This window comes from Hirundo rustica, chromosome 3, assembly GCF_015227805.2.
Source record: "Hirundo rustica isolate bHirRus1 chromosome 3, bHirRus1.pri.v3, whole genome shotgun sequence".
Taxonomy (NCBI): domain Eukaryota; kingdom Metazoa; phylum Chordata; class Aves; order Passeriformes; family Hirundinidae; genus Hirundo; species Hirundo rustica.
This window is the reverse complement of record NC_053452.1, coordinates 83153336-83174948: the sequence shown is the minus strand read 5'-3', so window position 1 is coordinate 83174948 and position 21613 is coordinate 83153336. Positions and strand designations below refer to the sequence as shown.

At 41.9% G+C, this 21613-nt stretch overlaps 1 protein-coding gene across 2 annotated transcripts in view; it reads right to left on the bottom strand.

The window, feature by feature from the left end:
* ELOVL4 (ELOVL fatty acid elongase 4) overlaps window positions 1–17818 on the bottom strand; it is a 40292-nt gene extending 22474 nt beyond the window's left edge. The window contains exon 1 of one of the 2 annotated variants that reach the window (XM_040060070.2): window positions 17531–17818. In XM_040060070.2, coding sequence (XP_039916004.1) covers window positions 17531–17630 — 100 coding nt within the window. In that variant the 5' untranslated portion in view covers window positions 17631–17818. Of the gene's footprint in view, window positions 1–17266; window positions 17406–17530 lie in introns of those variants that run through there. The other variant, XM_040060071.2, reaches the window with a different exon arrangement.
* Between the last annotated feature and the right edge of the window lie 3795 nt (window positions 17819–21613).

Genomic DNA, 21613 nt, shown 5'->3' with positions numbered 1-21613 from the left:
ATCAAATCCAGATCTCCCTTCACTGTAGTGTACAAAGTTAAGAGCAGGTGAGACAAGAGACACAGTTGCTTTCCCAGGTTTCTTGCAATAAGCAGTAAAGAGGGAAAGACCCATTAGAGAATCTGTCTTCTATTTTCTAAGTGTTTCATGGTATCTTACACACCAAAGTGACAATACAAAGAAATGTGAAAGAGGAAGGTTGGAATTTTAGCCAGGAGGTGAACATTACCACCCACTGCCGAGAACAGGAAACATGACCTATTATAGATTTCTTTTCATGTCAGGAGACAAAGATTTCTAGACTTCTAGACAGAAGAATGAAGATTCTCTAGAGGGTGAAAGGAAAGACAAAGGGACAACTTATATTAAAGCACAGCTGCAATTGGCTTTGCCTCACACCTCATCAGCACTGTAAACAATTCTTCCACCTACTTTCCACAAATACTACAAATTGAAGAACTTCACTGGAGAAAACCAAGAGATATTTCATTAACTTTGCCAACTACATAAGAGCACCTGAGAAGCTGCTGTTCTTTTCCATACCATGGTTTCAGCCTGGTACTTTCCCTCTGCAAAGGGTTTTTGGACAGTGAACCACCACATCTCAGAGAAGTCTTGAAGTATTTACAGGAAAAGCATATATTACTGATACAAATCTTGTAACACACTGCCCAGGGAATCTAACATTGCCATTTTGGGGGCCTGACCTCTCCTAGGACAAGTAATTACACTTCAAACACATGCTTCTATGAGAGGGAACACGGTAGGCAGTTCAATTCTGGAGTACATCCTGGCCAAAACAGCAGAAGAGTCTCTTCCACTGTGCTAACTATGAACACCACTTTACATTTATTTTAAAGGCACCTAGGAGCCTCTGCATATGATTATTTTTAACTAGTGCTGTGGCACCAGAAATCATAATACTATTAATCCCAGAACTTTTTCATCACAGGATCTCTCCTGGATAATGCAAAGGAACTTCTTGCATCATAAGTCAATGCCATGTATCATTCTTATTGCTCAGAAGGTATTACAAAACCAATTTCATTTCAGTTTACCTGGGAAGCCTGCTTGTCCATGTTCTACACAGAAAACCCAGTAAAATGCAGACCCTTGCTCCAAACTTCTTTTCAGATGCTCTCTTTCAAACCAAGACAAATTCACTATCTTAAGTCACCTGCTCAAGAGACAAACATTCCAAGCTATTCCAACACCTTCCTTCCTCCCATCCCCCAGCCTGTTTTAGCAAAACCAGCATAATTTTGTGTCCTACTTACTAGCTGGTGCTGATGACCACAAAAGATATCTGCAAATTACAGAGAACTGTGATAGCTTAAGGGCACATATGAGTGCATTAAATTCTGCAGTACTTCACATGGAATAGGGACATTTTCACCTCAAAGATGAAATAAGCTTGAAATAAAAAGGCCAGCTCCCTGAATTAAAAAAAAAAAAAAAAAATCCCTCCAACTGCTGTGAAGCAAAAAGACCAATGCCTTTACCTGATTAGAATTGACAGAGATTGACTGAATCTTTCAGGGGATTAATGCGTTTGTCTTTCAAATCCCAAGACCCAGATTCTAATTCGATCACAAATAAAATGTCTCCTGTGATGGCACAGCCTGTAGTACAGTGCTCTTCTGGAAAGGTGGGAAAAGTTTCAGAACAAACACTTAGGGTTGCACTTTATAGCAAAAATGAAACCAGCCTAGACTGAGGTGTCTGCTAACATGTTCCTGATAGAAAAGTACCGTTATGTAAGGAAATAGTAGGAAATACGCACACACACAAGGCTTTCCTGTAATTTTGTGTATATACCTGCTAACGTTTCACTTTGCAAAGACAAAACTCAGAAGAACTTACATCCATATATTTGTATGTATATATATATTATATGTAAGTATATATATATATATATAGAATAATTGAAATTGCCCTAAGGTACCTGGGTTTGCAGGAAATTCTTTTTGTGGGGAAATTAACAAGAAATACACGCATAAATCCCTTTGATTTCTTCCTTCAAAGCAAGAAGAAGAGCAGGACCAGTGAAAAGGACTGAATATCCTGCCTGGCAATGTCCAAAGAGGACATAATTAACCTATACTGAAATATGGATGGAAAGTGAAGATGAATAAGTAGGGCTGCAGTGTTGGTGTTCTAGCATTAAAAATCACAAGAAACCTGTAAGAAACATATTGTAATCGTTTTAATATGCAAGCATTTCTGTTAATCATGGTTCAGCATTTCCTTTCTGATATAGAAAATTTTAGATGGTTCAGTTTCCTGCATTTTACTTAGCCTATGATCAATTTTTTTCTTTCCCCAAGAAGTACAAGCCTTAAAGATAAGAAAACAAATGCACAGCACAGAGACTTTTATATTCACCTAAAGAAATCCTGAAACAGTACAACGGTGATTATCTCTGCTTTTAAAATCAGTTTTAGAGAAAATATGACATTACTAAAATATGTGATTATTGCAAATCCCTGTGTTCATGCTAGGTTCAAAACAAATACTTAAAAAATCTTTTTTGTTTTTTTTTTTGTTTAACAACATATTATTCCTTAGCTATAAGGTCACTACTAGGTAATTTATCTGGAGAGACTTTCAAAGTTATTAATAGCTATTGATACTATTCTCAGCGCAAAGACACTTACAGTGCCAATCCAGCACATCCATCTGTCTGATTACATTTCTAAAGACACTGCAGAAATGACAGCGAGTGTTTAAAAGTGGTTCTGTGAGAGCTCTCTGCAGATCACCTTTATTTTAACAAAAGTACTTTCCAAGCCAACCTCAAGTTTAAGAAAGATTTCCTTAAACAAGTCAAATTTTAACTCCACTATATAACGAAGGTAAGGCAGTATTACCTAATTGGAGTACTGTTCCCTCAACCACAGTGTTTTAGTTATTTAAGAATCCCACATCTTGTTAGTTCCACCACCACTATAGCTGAAATAATTAAAAAATGAAAGCACATATCATATAGAAAAACAGGTGAGGAACATAACTTCAGACACCTTAAAATGTTTACCAAGTTTTCACACTAGATCCCTCCCACGATTTTAGTGATTTAATGCTCCCCTCCCTCCCCCTTTTCTTTCTGGCTACAGATAAATAATATAGTATACTTCTCTCCAACATTTTTATCAGAAATACATTCATGTAAATATTTACAAGTGAATAAAAGATTCAGTCTGGCTACACAACCACTGCAGACTGGATCAGTTGAAAGTAAACTTGAATAAGCAACTACCTGATTAGACCCGATGCTTTTAAACTAAACTGAATAACGCATCAGAGTAATTTAAAAGCAGATTTACTGTTAGCAGTTCATAGAAATTCAAAGAAAAAAGCTCAGTCTTTAACTAACTAACACCTCAGAAGAACAACAGCTAAAGCTATAAACTTAGTCTTTAAAACAGTACATGACTACATGGGCTGCACAGTTTGAGATGATGACTGATGATGAAGCAGCATTGCAGAGTGAAAACTGAAAGGCCATTCATTTTTGGACTGAAAATCTATAGAATTTAAAAAAAAAAAAAAAAAATCACTTACTATTATTTTAATGGAGCTGTTCATATGGCCCCAAATGATTTTTTCTTTTAAGTCATCATTGCTTGAATTAACCTACCTGCTTTGCTATATGATTATTCATTGCACAAATTGCATTCTAATCCTCAATTCGTGGAATTACAGAATCATTAAAGTTTGAAAAAGACCTTCAGGATCATCGAGTCCATCCTATGACTGAACACCACCATGTCAATTAAACCATAGCACCTAAGTGTCATGTCCAGTCATTTCTTGAACACCCCCAGGGCTGGTGAATCCACCGCTTCCTGGGGCAGCCCATTCCATTGTCTAACCACACTTCCAGTGAAGAAATTTTTCTGATGTCCAACCTGAACCTCCCGCCACACAGCTTGAGGCTATTTCCTCTTGTCCTGTTGCTAAATGATCTCAGTTTATAAAGTTTTTTTAATAAGAAATCCTGTAATAGCAGATTGAAGCTACTGCATGAACTAAAATGATATCCCTATAGCCTCATCCATGTTTCAGGCAGAAGAAAAGTCCATGTCTTCTTAGGAGGGATTGTGCAGACAGATTGCTGCAGGAAAGCAAAATGATTGGGACTAAAAGAATGGCCAGTTTACACTTCTTTCCTATCTATCATACTTGGCAATGTCTGCAGTCTTCTGGCACTATGGGTATTTCTAAGGAGTTTGACAGGGTCAAAGATACCTGTACCTAACTCAGAGAGAATCTAGTATCATCTACAAAGCAAAGGCCATGAAGCTTCCATTAACACATGTATAAGCTAAGAGACCTTTCTTAGAAGAATTTCCTATTTTTGTACAGGATATGTCTTTTCAGATTCAGCAAGCCTGGTGAAACATATAGCAGCTTGCTGTAAAATGTTAACTAGACCCACTGCATAAAGTTGTTATCTACAGCCAAAGAAATGATGAATAAACTTTAGCTTGTTCATTATAATTTTCTTTCATTGACCCATCATTTTGTTTCCTTCTTCATTTGGATAGTTTTGAACAGATATCAGGTCACTCACTAGTTGCCTTTTTTTTTTTTTTTTTTTTTCCCCTCTTTTAAAATTTTACTTAAAGAAACATGTCATCTCATTCACCTGAAGGCATGTTTTCCAATCATAGAATCATCTTCATGGCTCATCTCTGAATACTCTACAGATATTTAAATCAGCCTAACACTGGTTTCTCAGGAACCACTCAATCCCTTGCTGCTTTATCACACAAAAAATTTGGTACTATCATAATGTCACAGTATCCATGGTGGTAATGACTGGCAAGAAAACAAAGATGTGAGTATCAGAGAATCTCAGAATGGCTTGGGTTGGAAGGGACCTTAAAGATCATCCACTTCAAACCAACCTGTCATGAGCAGGGATACCTCCCACTCCTGCTCAGAGCCCCATCCCACCTGGTCTTGAACACTCCCAGGGATAGGGCATCCACAGCTTCTCTGGACATCCTGTTCCAGTACCTCACAACCCTCACAGGAAAGAATTTCTTCCCATGTATGGTATTGGTAAACCTAAGGATGACATGCATAGGATGCTATATGGACAAAGGTTCCCAAGCCTGGCAAAAAAAAAGTATTACAGCTGATCTGGTTTAAGTATTTTTTTTTTTTTTTTTTTTTTTTTTTTTTTTTTAATTCAGTAGAACAGCAGAGAGAAAGCGAGTTTTGTTTGATTTTTTAAAAATTATTTTTGATACTAAATCTAACCATCTGAGTTAAGTATTTTGTCTATCCTTAAGCTTTAACTCTCAGGAACAAACTAATTTGTTCAGATCAAGAACAAGAGACATCAAAATTTTACAACAAAGCACTGTCATTTTAATGAGCCATAAAACATAAAACTAAGGTGCAAGAATAAGAGTATTCAGCCTCAAGCATAATGAATAATGAGAGCACATATCCCGACAATCAAAACAATGAAACCCACATATTCTAAGTTTGCTGCACAAAATCCTGTTGTGGCCAGAAATGAGAGATGCCTGCCCCAAACCCAAGAGGATCACAAGGCAAGACAAACAGAGACCACCCATAAGCAGTTGTGGCTTTGTTTTGAATTTTAGGGCCTTGTAATCGACTGCTTAGTCTTCTTGAAAGCTGTATACAGCAACATAAAATCAAAATGCCACACAGCTGAGAGCAACATCTCCTGCAGCTAAAGAACACTTGTGTAATGGGCCTGTGTTTCATAAACTCCCATTAAAGTAACAGGAAGGCCTAATCCCAATTTGCTGTTAAAAGGCCAGATGTATTTTAACTAGCCTTCCTGTTATCCTGACCAGCACTCCTGTCTTCTCAGGACTCTATCACTCAGCCATCAATACCACATTGTCTTTGTGCCCACGTACAGCAACTACATGATACACGTCTTTCAACACAAGGAAAACAGTGGAATTACTATCAAGTTCAGGACACATGACAATTCACCATCAAGTCTCAGGATTTTCAAGTCCAAAGAGATTACCTTGCTCAAATTATATTTATCTTCTCCATTGATTAGGATTACTTGTGGGGACAGTACAAATGCTCTGCTTCAAGGAATAATAAAAATATAATCCTCACTGAAGCTTACACAAGATTTGCAAGATACAAGCCCTCGAGGCACGAAGCATTCTTCTGGTTGCCAAATCTTCTTTTCCAAACATCACAAATGCAAGATGCATTCCCAGTGCAGTGATACCTGCATGCTTTTTCTTAAATATTGTAAGTTATGGAGTAAACAGATGAAAGCAAACAAAACCTCCAACCCTACCACACGATGTAATCTTATAAACTAGCAGCAAACTTTATGATCCAGTCTATGTCTCTGTATTTCTAAAGCAACAAAAGTACTGCACAAAACACACTTCACAAAGCTTTTCTTCTACTGAAACTTTTATTTGGACTTTTGTGTTTTTTGCCAAAACTGTTTCTCAGAGCTCAGACTGGACGTGTCATTACTTCACACAAAAGCGCTGGGGTTTGGCACTATGAGAATAGTTGTTAGGGGTATCAGTAAGCAGTAATACAAACACAGGATTTATGCACTTTCAGTGTTACAATAACAGATTCTATTTGCCCTCCCAGAGTTTTATAATGCTGAAGGGCGTGATCATAGGGTATGATGATCTTCTCCACAGACAGACATTGTTACTGGATTCCCTCAGTTTAAACATAAGTTCATTGGAGAATGTGAAAGATTATTAATGTCAGTTCAATAACAACTCTGCAAGGTCTTACCCACAGTAGAATCAAGTGTTACATGCTCAGCATACACGGGACAGTAAATTCAGCACTGAAACATGTCTAATGTGCTAACACACCGGAAGGATAGTGATGATTAACTACATACCAAATATAAACAACTTACACCGCTGCTCTTGTAACGTAGTTATTTGGGGTCATAGATGAACATTTAGAGAGTTTTAAGTGCAGTGTTTGAGCATGTATGGAAACCAACAATGGCAAGTGAAATTTACATAAGAATAATACCAGAAAACTACTGGAGAAAATTTGCAAGAAGCTGCACAGAAAGCTCTCTGATAAACTACTTGCTTTATCACAAGGATGCTCCTCATCACTTTGGTTTTACAGAAGGATGAATGAGATGAGAATTTTGTTTTGATTAAGAACTACAAAAGGAGTTACTGAAATGCATTAGCTCTTCAAAATTCAGAGGCAGAAGTAAACTTATAGTTGTGAGATACCTTAGGTTTTCTGTTAGATTAACACAAATACATCAGTCACAGCCTCCAAGGAAAAGCAAAACACTAAAACATTTAGAACTTAATTCCTCAACATCCCTTTAACATCAGAAAAAATGACAAATCGGGGTGAGGAACCAAACACACACACACACACACAAAACAAAACAAAACAAACAAACAAAAAACCCAAAACAAACAAACAAAAAAACCCACACAACACACAAAAACCACCACACCAAAAAACCACCCCAAAAACCCCCAACAACAACAACAACAAACCAACCTAATTTGGAAAGGCAGATTTTCAAAATATGAACTAAATGACAAAATGTTCTCAACCTAAAAATTACGAAAAGAATGATCAGCGTCTGAATCTTTTATTCACTAAGTACACAGTAGCAAAATCATCCGTTTGGAAGCTACATAATATCCGTGGCCAAACGACTGCTACATCTAAGACTTTTCACTTCTACAGTTGTGTTACCTCCCACGGTAACACACGACCCCCCAAGCTTCTCTAATGGTTTCTGCAATAAAGTTTCTCAGTCTTGTAAAAAATTCAGGGATCACTAAAATGAAGATGAGACACAGCAGAACCGCCCCCCCTCCCCGTTCTAATTATCAAAGCATTTTGGGATACTCTGTGAGTATTTCTATTGGGCACATCTGTTCCTGGTAAACCACTAAATTTTAAACAGTAGAAAATATGATTATGAAGTCTCCTATTTACAGTCCAGCTAGTCAATTTAACTACTAACTACTTTCTTTTTTTTCTTTATTCTGCCTCAAACCATTTAAAAACAAGGTGTTACAATGGTATTCTAAGAATAGAAGGACACGAAATCATGTCAGAGAGAAGATTTGTTGGCTCAACAGGAAAAGTGAAAAACATGGGTTATAAATTCACTTCTTACCGCAATATCCTACGAACATTTAGAAAGCAATAAAATGATTTTTCTTATTGGTCATAACTGGGAGAAGGAATCGAGATACTGTCTATAAGCAGATAAAAAAAGAAAATAGAAGAACACCACAGTCAAGCATGCAAACTAAGCACAACATGTGCAAGAGCTAGAAGATACTTTTTAGATGTAGCAGAAATAAATAAGAGGAATAGGAAAATATGATGGAAACAAACCAAACAGTTAATATTTCATGATTATGCTGAAACAGAAAGTGAAACTAGGGATGTGGTGGTTTGACCCTGTCTGAAGGCCAGGTACCTGCCAGAGCTGCTCTATGACACCCCGCTCAGCTGATAGGGTAGAGAAAATAGAAGAAAAGGCCCATGAATTAATCAGAATCACAGAATACCTAGGTTGGAAGAGACCTTCAAGATCATCGAGTCCAACCCATCTCTAATACCTCAACTAAACCATGGCACTGAGTGCCACATCCAATTGTTTTTTAAACACATCCAGGGATGGTGACTCCACCACCTCCCCAGGCAGGCCATTCCAGTACTTTAGCACCCTTTCTGTAAAAACTGTTTTCCTGACATCCAGCCTCTATTTCCCTTGGCACAGCTTGAGGCTGTGTTCTCTCTCTCGTTCTGTCAGCTGCTGCCTGGAGGAGGAGACCAACCCCACCTGACTACAGCCATCCTTCAGGAAGCTGTAGAGAGTGAAAAGGACAGGGAGAGGTCACAAACTGATTACTGTCATGGACAAAACAGATGTGACTTGCGGAAATTATTTGAATTTATTACCAATCAAAATCTGAGTTGTACAATGAGAAGTAGAACAAACCTGAAAAGCATCTCTCTCAAAACCCCTCCCTTCTTCCCAGGCTTAACTTCAGTCCTAATTCGCTACCTTCTTCCTGCTAGTGGCAATGAGAGATGGGGAATAGGAATTACAGTCAATTCATCCACATGTTATTTCTGATGCTGCATCTTCCTTAGGAGGAGTCTTTTCCTTGCTCCAGGGTCAGGCTGCTCCTACAGGAGACAGTCCTCCATGAACTTCTCCAGCCTGAGTCCTTCTCACACACTGCAGTTCTTCACAAACTGATTCAGTGGGGGATCCTTCCTGCCAGGAGCCTGCTCCAGCACAGGCTTCCCGCAGGGTGACATCCTTCTTACGGCATTCACCTTCTCTAGTGTGAGGCTCCGTCACAGGCTGCAGATGGATCTCTGCAGCCCTATGGACCTCCACAGGCATCGGGGCACAGGTACCGCACCACGATCTTCCCCATGGGCTGCAGGGAAATCGCTGCTCCAGTGCCTTTTTTTTTTTTTTTTTTCCCTCTTCTTAAATATGTTATTGTAGAATCATAGAATTGCCTGGTTTGGAAAGGGACATTAAATATCAACCACTTCAAATCTTCAAATGACTCTGTAATGAACAGGGACATCTTCCACTAGACTGGATTGTTTAGAGCCCCATCTGACCTGGCTTTAAACATTCCCAGGGACGCTGGGGTATCCACAGCTTCTCTGGGCAACATGTTCCAGCATCTCACTATCCTCAGAGTAAAGAATTTTCTCCTAACATTTCTAATCTAAACTTCCACTCTATCACTTTGAAGCCATTCTGCCCTATCTTCTCACTACATGTCCGTGTAAAAAGTTTCTTTCCATTTTTCTTGTAGGCTCCTTTTAGATACTGGAAGGACACAATTAGGTCACCCCAAAGCCTTCTCTTTTTCTGGGTGAACAACTCCAATTCTCCTAGCCTTTCCTCACAGGAGAGGTGCTCCATCCCTCTACTCAACTTGGTGGCCCTGGTCTAGATTTGCTCAAGAGGTCATTGCCCTTTTTTGAGCTGGGGACCCCAGAGGTGGAAGCTGTATTGAAAGTAAGGTCTCACAAGAGTGGAGTAGAGGGACAGACTCACCTGCCTCAACCATGCTGCTTTTGATGGTGTGATTGTTGTCACAGAGATTTTACTACCATCACTGATGGGCTCAGCCTTGGCCAGCAGCGGGACCACCTTGGAATGGGCTAGCATTGGCTCTGTTGGATATCGGGAAAGCTTCTAGCATAGACCCCTAGTACCAAAACCTTGCCATGCAAACACAATATAAGGGAAGAATCCCACGGTACAAGCAGACACAATGCCAGAGAGAGTGAACACTGCAGGACAGGAGTTAAAGATCAAACCACAGAAATTATTCAAGTACCTAAAGAAAGAAGTTGAGTTGCAGGCACATAAGCAAAACAAAACCAAGAGCAATTGATGCCCACAGGCGTGTCACTATCTTACATCAAATGCAAGCCAAACTGAGGTAGCTTATTCTCCCCTCACCTTCCACGAGAGAAAGGTAATCTAGCTCACGCTTATCTTGAGATCCAAGTACACACAAAGAGAGTTAATACAAACCACGTTGCACTCTATTCATCTCTAGGCTTGCCTTGCAGCTACTTATTACTTTGCCTACAAGCTAAGGTGCAGTACTCAAAACCCCAACAGGGCTAACACCTAAGTATTGCCAAGCCTGAATTTCAGAGCTGCCTTAATTTACATCCCTAAAATTCCGCAAGACTTTGAAGTTCATACACTCAGAAGCGCTTAATTTTGACAACACTGAGCACAGTTGTACCCACTTGTCACCACACAAGATTCAGTAACTGTATTCAGCAACTACATCCTCCTAAATGAGGTGTCAGTCAGACAATCCCACTCAAAGAGCTCCTTACGAAGTGCAGTGGTAGCTCCAACTTGGTTTCCAAATACAGTTTGAGAAAGCGATGCCTTGTCATTCACTAGTCAGAGAAGTCCTATCTTATGTATCAGATCTGTCCTTAAAATCACAGTGTCACAACTTCTGTGCTCCGGGAACAATCCACTCATATTAACACTCTTTAAAAGCTAAAGTTGTCATTCTTTAATGGTCAATTCTTTTTAGATAAATGAACTTTCATTTAGCTCCAGTTTTTCAGGTCATTTAGGCATTCATTCAACCCCACTTGCCTTACCTCAAAAAACTCTTCAGTACACCCAACAGCCTCTTCTCCTCCCCTAGCCTTGCATCCAAGAAGATTCTTCCTCTCAAAGTCCTCTCCATATCTGTTTGGAGTCTTTTCATTCATTCACCTTTTATCTAAATGCTCTCCTAATCCATCTGAATCAAGTAATTCCAAAAACCTATCTGGACTGGCAGAGGAAAAAAGTGGAGTCTTGCCTCACCCACTCCTCATGACTCCTGATCTATAAGACCTTAAAAGGAACGACATTCTAGCATTCTCTACTACTCATCTAAGCTTTCTCTACTACCTGTCCTTATGCAGCCTTTGACACTCTTCCCTGGTTGCACAGGACAGCATCGCACACCTGCCTTGAGTACAACTTCTCCTGGCTGTTCCTAAGTATAACCACAGCCCTGTGGCTACATGCCTCTTCACCCCGGGTGATGCAGGGTGACAGCTGTGAGCACTCCTAGTCAAGATACTCCAACTAGAGACAGCTGGCTATGAACAAGAGTTCAGCCACTATCCTTGATCAATCTACGCAACCATGGAGTCTGCAGGATGACTGCATCTGCTTCATAGCAAGGATATTTCAACTTCCCAAGAATCCTTCAGCTCTGGTTGCAGTATGGGGCTCCAGGACCACATACTGATTTACACCTCACGATGCCTCAGCAGAGGAACATGATTTGCTGAGCACTCCGCAACAGCAATTTATCATGTGCCAAATTTTAAACATCTAGTCGTCTGGCCTTCTGCAGTAGGTACTGAGGTCATGCAATCAGCTTCTTTAATTCCGTATACAGCTGTTTCCTAATCTTTTTCCCATGGATTCTCCTTTAAGAGTATTCACAACAACTTATTTCCTTCAAAGATTCAAGACATGCTACCTACACAGTTTTAGAATGAATTTTCAAACATTCATTTATGTTCTTGTCATTTTGTCTACACATTTCCTTTTCCTTCCAGATTATGCTGATGAGTGTTCAAACAGAAGTTTGTATCACATCCTTACTGGTGCTCTTTGAAGGTTTTTTTGTTTGTTTGTTTAATTTCTTTGCTGGGGCTGAGATTTGCATATCCTCACTACAACTTCTCCTCCTTCATTTTAGGAAAGAGGAGTCTTCCACTCATAACTCAGCTTCTCATCAATAGAGTTCATTTGGCTCGATGCTACTCCCTCATGAACAAGGTCTTGAATTTCGGTGACCCAAGATTTCTAAGTAGACATTTCCCCCTCACTAACGTACTTTTCTGAATGATGTTTCCTTTTCAAAAAATGCTTGGTATCTGTTTAGTTCTGATTATGTCTTTTGAGTTGTACAATCTAATAAAATCTCCTGATGATGAAATGGGGGTAGAATTTCCCTCAAACACCCAGCTAATTGCCTTCAATACCAAGCTTTTTTTTTTTTTTTTTTTTTTTTTCCTTCACTAATAAATTCCCTCCTTTCACTAACTGGCAATTAAACGTCAAGTGAATCAAGTAAACTGGGATGCTCCTATTGCTCAGTTCAGTTGACAGCAGTCTAATATGATTTATACACTAACATTCTTCACTTTCATAATCAATTTCTCCAAGCGCTGCTTCTGCCACAGGTTTTGTCTTTGTGTTTTTGCCACAAGACAGCCAGCCCAGTTAGACAGCCTCTCCATTTCCAATGTGCTTCTTGCTGTTTAATCCTTGTGTTTTACCCAGTCATGGCCACAAAAAACCTGTTCCCTTGAGAAGAAAATTGTATCTGCAAGGTAGGTATTGTGCCAAATCACCAATTCTGATGCTCACCCAGCCCTCCAAAAGTTTAGGAACATGTTTCTGCTTTGTTTCTGTGAAATAGACTTCATGAACTTTAATCTCACCGATCGTTCCCTTTCCCCATCATCACCCTCTGAAGCACTTGCACTGGGATTCTACTTGCCTCCAGCTTTGGCACAAATCCTCAGCTACAAGGGACTACTTGCACTCAGAGCCTTCTGCTAAGCGCCCCAGCGAAATTTTCTCAAGCATAAACACTCAGGATCCTTTGGTCATACTTGGGTTCTCCATGGGGGAAGGAACAAGGGAAGAGGAAACATTGTTCTGGTTCTGTTCCCTGGACTGGAAAGAAAATGAACCTGAACTTCCTGGGCATTTTTAAATTAGTCCCAAGATTTGGCAAAAGCATTTAGGGCAATCAATTTTCTCGAGGAAGCTGCTCCACTGGTTCACTTTTTAGGCAAGTAGCTGTAAGTCTCCCATCTTCTCCATTCTCACTGCCTTACACTTCTGACCCAACTGATAAAAGCTACAGTTGATGTTGCCCCTGAACAAGATGCTACATAGAACACTACCCTACCACTAAAGTGAAAGTTTGCATCTCTCTCCTTTCCTATTGATGGAAAAAGTCTGTAATCTTATTAACTGCAACAGCTGTAAATAGTTGCTGTTCCACGTGGCCTAGGATGGTCCTGCCTCCTTTAAACTCTTGAGCTCCAAAAACAATCATTCTCACATAAAGTCAGTAAAGCCTTCTGTTCCTTAGCTCAGTACATTCAAATTAACTACCTCCTCAAACTAAATCTTTTTGTACAGTGTTTCACAAATCTTTTCAAGCCACAGTCTCCTATTCCCCCACCACAACTGACAATGGTCTCTTCACCCACATTTTGAGATTTCCACACTCTTCTTTCCTGGATCATGTCCTGAGTTATTCATCTTAATAGTTCCCCTGGACTCAGCCTGGAACCTCCCTTTAAGTCACTTGCTCAGTCATCTAATCATACCCTTAATCCTTCCTGGCAAATCCAACCCCAACCAGCTACTCGAGCTGAGAGAAAGAAGGAAGCCCTGCCCTAGCAATTACATGGAACTGGTCCCATGCCCTTACAGAAATAAGGGCATGGAATTCCTAGATCATATTTCCTGATAGTAACTGTTCCTCCGACCCCCTTTTTTAATTTTTTTTTTTTTTTCCTCTTGATGACCGCTAAGAAGGTGCTTTTGACCTTTCTATCTCTTCTTGAAGTTTATGGCTTCCTAAATTATGTTCTTCAGCCTTCTAGGTGAATATGGTTACAATGGATTTTGGGCTTTCATGAAATGGGTCTGAAAAGTAGTCAGGGGAGGAGAGAAAAACAGTAGTTTTTCAACAAATGAACAAGCAAAAGCAATAAGCTAATGCTGAAAATGTATTTGATAATATATATGGGGGAAAAGTCACAGAACACTGCTATTATTCCCAAATGTGAGACTTAAAAAACCAAAACCACAAAAAAAATCAGCTTTAGACAGCATGCTTAATGCTACAAGAAAACTGTCATATCAACTCAAAATCCATTTAGGCTCATCATATACTTGGTTTTTTGGTCTCAGAAAAGGTCAGCTGCTTTTTAAATAGCACAAAGCAGGGAAGGAAAATGAAATCAAATCGTTAATGTGCAAAAATAAAGCAGCACAAGACTCAGTGGGATGTTCTGGCACAGTTCTACACAGGTCTCATCACAGGAGTCCGAGGCAGCAGGAGAAAACACCTGCTGGCAAGACAATCTTGCTGAATACAGAGAACAGGGCTAAAGACGCACAGGTGTTCAATAAAAAATGGAAGTGGGAAATGGAGAGAATAAGTGTAGGAGTAGTAGTGGGAATAAAATTTCTTCACATTTTGTTGTGTAATTTTGCTGTGTAGTAGTGTTTCAGTATGATTTATTGTGTAATGCTATTGCATAGCATCATTTGTTGAGCAACTTTGCTGCGTGGTATAGTTTTTTTATTTAATGATATTGAACATTAGGCAATGGTCTTGCATGCCATAATTTGTGTTTTCTGTTGAGCAACATCACCGTCATAGCTCTTAACACAAAGGTGAATTGCATGAATTCATAACAATGCTGAATTCACAATTTTAACATACCATAGAATGGTTTGGGTTTGAAGGGTCCTTAAAGATCATCTACTTCCAACTACCCTGCCATGGGCAGAGACCACTTCCACCTTCCACTAGAATTTCAGAGCCCCATCCATCCTAGCCGTGAACAATTCCAGGGACACGGCATCCACAAGTAATCTGGGCAACCTGTTCCTGTGCTTCATCAACTTTGCAGGAGAGAATTTTTTTCCTAATATCTAATCTAAACCTACTCTCTTTCAATGTGAGGCCATTACCTTGTCCTATCACTACATGCCCTTGTAAAAGGTCCCTCTCCTGCTCTCTTGTCACACCCCCTTTAGATACTGGGAGGATGCTGTATGTCCATTCAGAGATGGCAAACGGAGACAATTATTCTTGCCTGAACAAAGAAACATGCAGAAAAGCAGCAAACTGAGCAGGTATTTTTGCAGAACTTAGGGCATTAAGAATTATTTAACTGAACAGCCACACAGCATTGCCTCATGAATAACATTCTTATCCTGAGCTACCTTGTAACTACAATGTGACATAGTACATGTTTCACCTATCCTTACCTGACTGTAAAAATTACAGGAGAATCTTGTTTCACATACTACTGGGTATAAATAAGAACGCTAATGTGTTTTTCACGTGATTCAAGTTCTATCCAAAACTAACCCTGCAGGGACCTGCTGAAATCCAGAATCTGAACAAGAAACTCTCCACAAAATAGGACTGATTACTTCATTACAATGGAATCGTGCTTTAACGGTAGCGCTACTGAACTTAAAGAAAAAATTAAAAATTTTCCATTAGTAAATCAGTAATACTTCCACAAATTTTAGGGGCAATAACAATGACATCCTACTATTACTTAACATCCGCCAAAGAAGCAGAAGGAAAAAAAGTTTACTCTTTGTGTAGTATCACTGTCAGTTACTTGTTGTTACATTCTTTACATTTACTTGCTTTTTCTTCTTCCTTCCCCCCACCCCCAGATCATTTTTGCTTACAATAGACACAATCTATTGACAGACTCAAATAAACATTGTTGAAGTTCAGAAAATTGGAACTTGAATTATTTTTTCAAATAAATCAAGTAATCTATAAGGTTATCAACTTTGTACCCACATCTATTTTTATATCCATCTGAAAATGCTATTGATTGATTAGAATAGCATCTCTTTCACGTGTTACCTGGCAGTCTATGAACAACTGTATATTGCAAGAGTCAGAGAAAGAGAGCACACACTGGTAGATTACAATGCACTGCTGCTGCAAGCATTTCTATTTGCTCTCATATTCTATCAGTTTTTAAAAACAGGAGAGAAAAATATGCACGCAGGCTCAATGTTTAAAATATTGCAAAACACAGAAGTTATGGAAAAGCAAATTGTGAAAAAAAAGTGAGCTCCTTCCATCTCTAACATAAGATTAATTTATTATCTGACAGATGGCAGAAGGGAGGGGGGCGGAAAAGCAAAGACTGCTGATGCAGTGAGCTTCCCGTCTGTAATGAAGGCCCCACATTCCCAGCTATCACACTGCCGTGAAATACATCCACAGTTGCGTGCACTCCCGTTTTGCTCTATATATTTCAAAATAGCTAAACCTCATCACTGTGTGGACAACGGAAAAATGAAGAAAACATCCAGAGGAGCGAATGATCCTTCTGTCAGCTGTTCGTGGCTACTCACAATAGCAACTGTGAAAGCTGCGACTGCTTTCATTTGACACACGAGACAGAACCATTCACGCTGACCAATAACACTTCCAGAGCTACCGGTCACTGCGGCAGGATACCGCCTCATTTGCTGTCCAGCACTGAAAGCTGCTTTTGCACATTTCTCCATATTCCAAGACATTTGCTCTTCCTTCAGCATCTGCCACATTGCAGTCGTGGGGTGCCAATACAGGAGCGGAGCACATTGAAAACGGAAAACAGCAGAACCGACCCAAGCACCTTTAATGTAAAATGAAAAGCCGCTGCACTGGCGGTAAAAACCATTTTCTCATTTCTTTTGCCGAACTCCACGCGACGCCGACGCGGGGCTCCCACCTGCCGCAGAAGCCAAAGACCGCCTGAGCTCCGGCACGACTTACCGGAGGGCCTCGCTTACCTCCGACATGAGATCCCCGCGAGGCCACCCCAAGGCACGCCGCGGCGGCAGAGAACCGCAGGAACCGCGGCCCCGGCGAGCGGATTTCGCTACGTCCACCCGCGGGCGCCCGGGGGACGCGCTCACCTTGCCGCGGATCGATGCCCCGCACACCGCGGGCCGCTACACGGGATTACGGCAGATAAACACCGCACCGAGCGCCCCCGGAGGGGCGAGGAGGGCAGGCGGGAGCGGGGGGATCCGGCCCCGCCGCGGCCCCATCCCGGGAGCCGGAGCGCGCTCCGCGTCTCCCGGGAGACGGAGCCATTTTGAGCCGCCGCGCATCAGCGGCAGCGGGCGGGGGGCGCCGGGCACGGCGATGGCGGGGCCGCGGCCGCCCTGGCGCGTTACCTCGGATGCTCCAAGTCCAGCGGTAGAACTCGAGGGTGTCGTTCACCACGCTGGACACCAGGCCCATGGCGCTGGGGGGCTCGGCGGCGGCGGCACCCATGGTGAGCAGCAGCAGCAGCGGCGGAGCCGGCAGACCTGTCTCGGCGCGTGCGTCCGTGCCTCTGCGCCGGGGCTGCTGCTGCTGCTGCCCCTTCTACAGCCGGGGATGTGATTTAAATCTCTATCTCTCCGTATCTTCCCTCCAGACTCCGCCTCGCTCCCGTCACCGGCTCCCGTGCCCCGCGGGCAGGGCGGAGGGCGCGGAGGCGGGGGGCGGCGCGGCGGCGGCCGCGGCTCCGCAGCTCGGTGCTCCCGGCTCGGTGCGCAGCGCCCGGCGCGGTGCGGGGCGGGGGCGTCACGTGTCCGCCGTCCCGCTGCCCGCCGGCGGCGCCCGCGGAGCGGAGCGGAGCGGAGCGGATCGGACCGGCCGCGCAGGCGCCCGGCGGCCCCGGCCCGGGCAGGTGCGGGCGGCGCGGGGACCCCGCTCCTCCTCTCTCGGAGGGCGTGCGGGGTGGCGAGGAGGCGCTTGTTATCGCAGTCTGGCTTTCTATGTTCGAAGAGGATTTTTTGTATATTTATTTATTTATTTTACCAGAATGGGGCGGGGGCGGGAATATTTCAGCCAACTCCTTTTTAATTTCTTTCTTTTTGTAGCAGTTTGGATATTTCTTCTCTCTTCACCTCCTGCTACCCTTTGACAGACACGTCTAGGGTCCGGCGTGAGCGTTACCTCCGGTGTTGGCGTTACCTCCGTTTGTGCATATCGAGGCTCTTCTGCTGCTTCCAGGAGCCTCCGCTAAGAGCCCTTCTCCTCCGGGTAACACCAGCAACCGCAACGGGACCTCGCGACCTCCCTGCCCCACCACCTGTGGCACTTCCCTGGCCAGCCTTCTCCAGGCGCCACACAGCTGCCCTTCGCACACCTCCCCTTATCTCCTGGACAGGGCCTTTGTGGTCGCTTCATGGAGCAGAGAGATTCGGCTGCCCGGAGCGTTGCTGGGTGCTGCAGGAGAAGCATCCATTCTGCAGCCTGGGTTTCAGTCCCAGCAAGCTGGTGTGAGGGCACCAGCTGCTCCTCACACCCTTTGCTTCTTATCTCCTCCTTGCCAGCTTGTCTGTCCCATGATCTTGCATAGTGCAGATGGTTGCATGACACCCTCGGGAGAGAGGGGCAGGAGGGGACCTGCTCCACCCAAGCTGCAAGCTTTCCTTCTAGCAGGCAGCAGATCAGATGGTGTCTGCTTCTCCCTCCTCCAGTGCAGCAGCACCTCTGTCACTTGTTGTCACTTGGTCTTGGTGAGCACAGCTCACTCCTCCTCCTGGGTGAGTCACCCCTGGCTTAGCTCCTGCACTGCCCTGGCTGCTGCGATCCCGGCCCTGTGAACAGGAGAGGCACATTTGCCATCACGAGTCACTCCACTAGACGCAGAGTCACTGCACCAAAACCTGCTGGTTGGCAGTAGGGATCACCTATGCTGGGAAGAGGACTTCTGTCAACACTTGGAGGCCTTGAAGGATGGGGAAGTCCAACTTATCCCAATGCTGTCTGAAAGTTGGAGCAATGCAAGGTTATCGTATGCAGATGTATGGACAGCTGCTACTTCTCTCACATGAGAAAAGTCAATCTAAATTCTTCTTGAATTACAGTGACTTGAGTTATGCCTTATTTTGATGGCAGAAGATCTGGTGAGAGCTCTGAAATGGATCTGTCACTGGGTAGGGCAAGGTGAACTTCTCAAGTTGCAGGCTGGCAGCATAGAGTTAGCTGTGTTTCCTGTGCCTCCAACAGGAGAAACCACTGGAGTGTATTTTTGGACATTTGGTATCTTGATATGTGGTTACCATTGTCTAAAGCACAGCTTCGAACTTTTTGTAACATTATCATTTAAATCAAAAGGAAACCAGGAGATTGAGTCATAATCCTCAAATTGGCCACACGGGCTGCTGTGTGAATCAAGATGACAAAGGTTTGCACTCCCCTGCCCTGTTGGGCAAGATGTGGACTTAGGAGAGTGCCACCAGCACAAGGAGTAAAGATCCACAGTCTACCAAAGAACAAAAAAGGAACAAGACATATTAGCAATAGGAATACATATTTCTGTGATACATATTTACATTATAGCCTACATTTGCTTACTTCTTTATTAAAATGCCTGTTTATTCTGTGGAAGTATTTTTTTCACAACTGACAACAATAATTTTTGTTTATAAAATATTTATATCATCCAATTTACTGTTTCATCTGCTTCCAACTGGATAACTTTTCTTGATGGCAATTAAATCCTTTATATTAGCAATATGATGTACATAGATAATTTTAGAGAGCCATTAAGGCTTGAGAGGTGCCACAGCTGAGTTGCAGAATTTGGACAACAGGGAGAAGATGAATTATCTAACCAGAGTAACATCCTCTGTGCTTTGAGATTGCCTTTAAAAAAACATGCTGAAATTTATAACTATTTTCATTAGTTTCAGACTGCAAATATGTGAATGTGCTTTTAAGATTAGGTCTGTCTCTGGGGCTTCCATACACATCCCAGTCAGTTTTCTGTATTTGTGCACCCAGCGAGATATGCTGCCTTAAGAGTGCTGAGACCATGTCTCCTACTTAAAGAGGGCAGAAGTACGAAGGCATCCAAAGGCACAGTATCAAAATATCCTCCAAGGAAATCTCCAGCATGGTAGTCAGAAAATGATGATTTCTTCAATATCATTAGTTAGCCAGTGTTGTCATCTTCTGCGTGGTAATCTACATGTTCCTAAAGCCTGGACATCTCAGAAGGGCAAATTTCTGCCAGGAAAAGGCAGATCTGTGGCAGCTGATCCCAGAGGAACCCACATGAATTCCCAGCTGTGCTCCGGCCATTTGCCCAGTGCTCCAGGGTGCTTGTGCTGGCAGCAGGCAATTGTGTGCTTTGGGAAGAGTGCAGAAGGTAACAGGAAGTCATGGGACAGGTGGCTCTAGGAAGATCTCCTCCCAGTTTCCATGCCAGATACAAACTGTTTATATTTCTTCCAGATATTTTTGTAAAAAACCCCAATGATGTCTCATTGCAGAACTGTTTCAAGCCATTTTCTGCTTCTTCATGAGAAAAGTAGCGATAGAAAGTTACGAATTCCCAGTGATCAGTACCTTTAGTTGTGCTTGTAAAAATGCATTTATTCATTAATTTCAGTGAAGCATATGCTATCATAATAACTGATGAATCAGCAGATGCTTCTGCACTAGTTGAAAGTATTCCCACTCAGGTTTTGCTTCAGGTTAGCAATGAAATTGCTTTAAGGAGAAAATGTAATGCAGGTATATTTGGTAATATTTATGAAGTGTAGTAGGAAGAAAGCAGTCAGAGATTTGCGTGTTGCCGACAGTGATCCCTCCAGGCAGTTCAAAAAAAGACAAAAACAGCAGTAAAGGAACTCTGCCTTGCTACAAAGAGACTCATCACAACGAGGAACTTACCTGGTGGGAAAGCATAAAATTGCTTGAATCAACACATTTGACAGATCTAAAAGTTACATGATGTGGTAAGGGACAATCTATTCACTTGTCAGTAAAAAAAGCACATAAAGTATTGTATGTGTTGGGCATGAGCAAATTTAAATGTTGAAAACACATTTAACTTTAGAAATGTGTTTTAATTACTTTAATTATCAAAGTCTCTTTTTTTTTTTCATTTGATTTCATCAATGTCTTAGGAGGGAAAATTATTAAATTAGCACATTAATTTGCAGTGCACGGGATTTTCTTGCACAGCCTGTGCAGCTGATATGCTTCTTGCATTAAGACTTTCAAGTTGATATGCCTTATAAAGACTGCTAGCTGAGCCAAAAAAAGCTTATTTAATCTTTGAATCAACAAGTACAGGCTCAGCTGTATTCATACGCAATAGTACAACTGCTGTCTGCTTTAATAGAGAGGCTGATTTAAGGCACTTTTATACTATAAAAGCTTAAAAGAAGCAGCTTTCATACAACCATAATTTTTTAAAAATAATAACATTAAAACCAACCTGTCTTTCAGCACTAGTTAATTTTTTTTGTTTA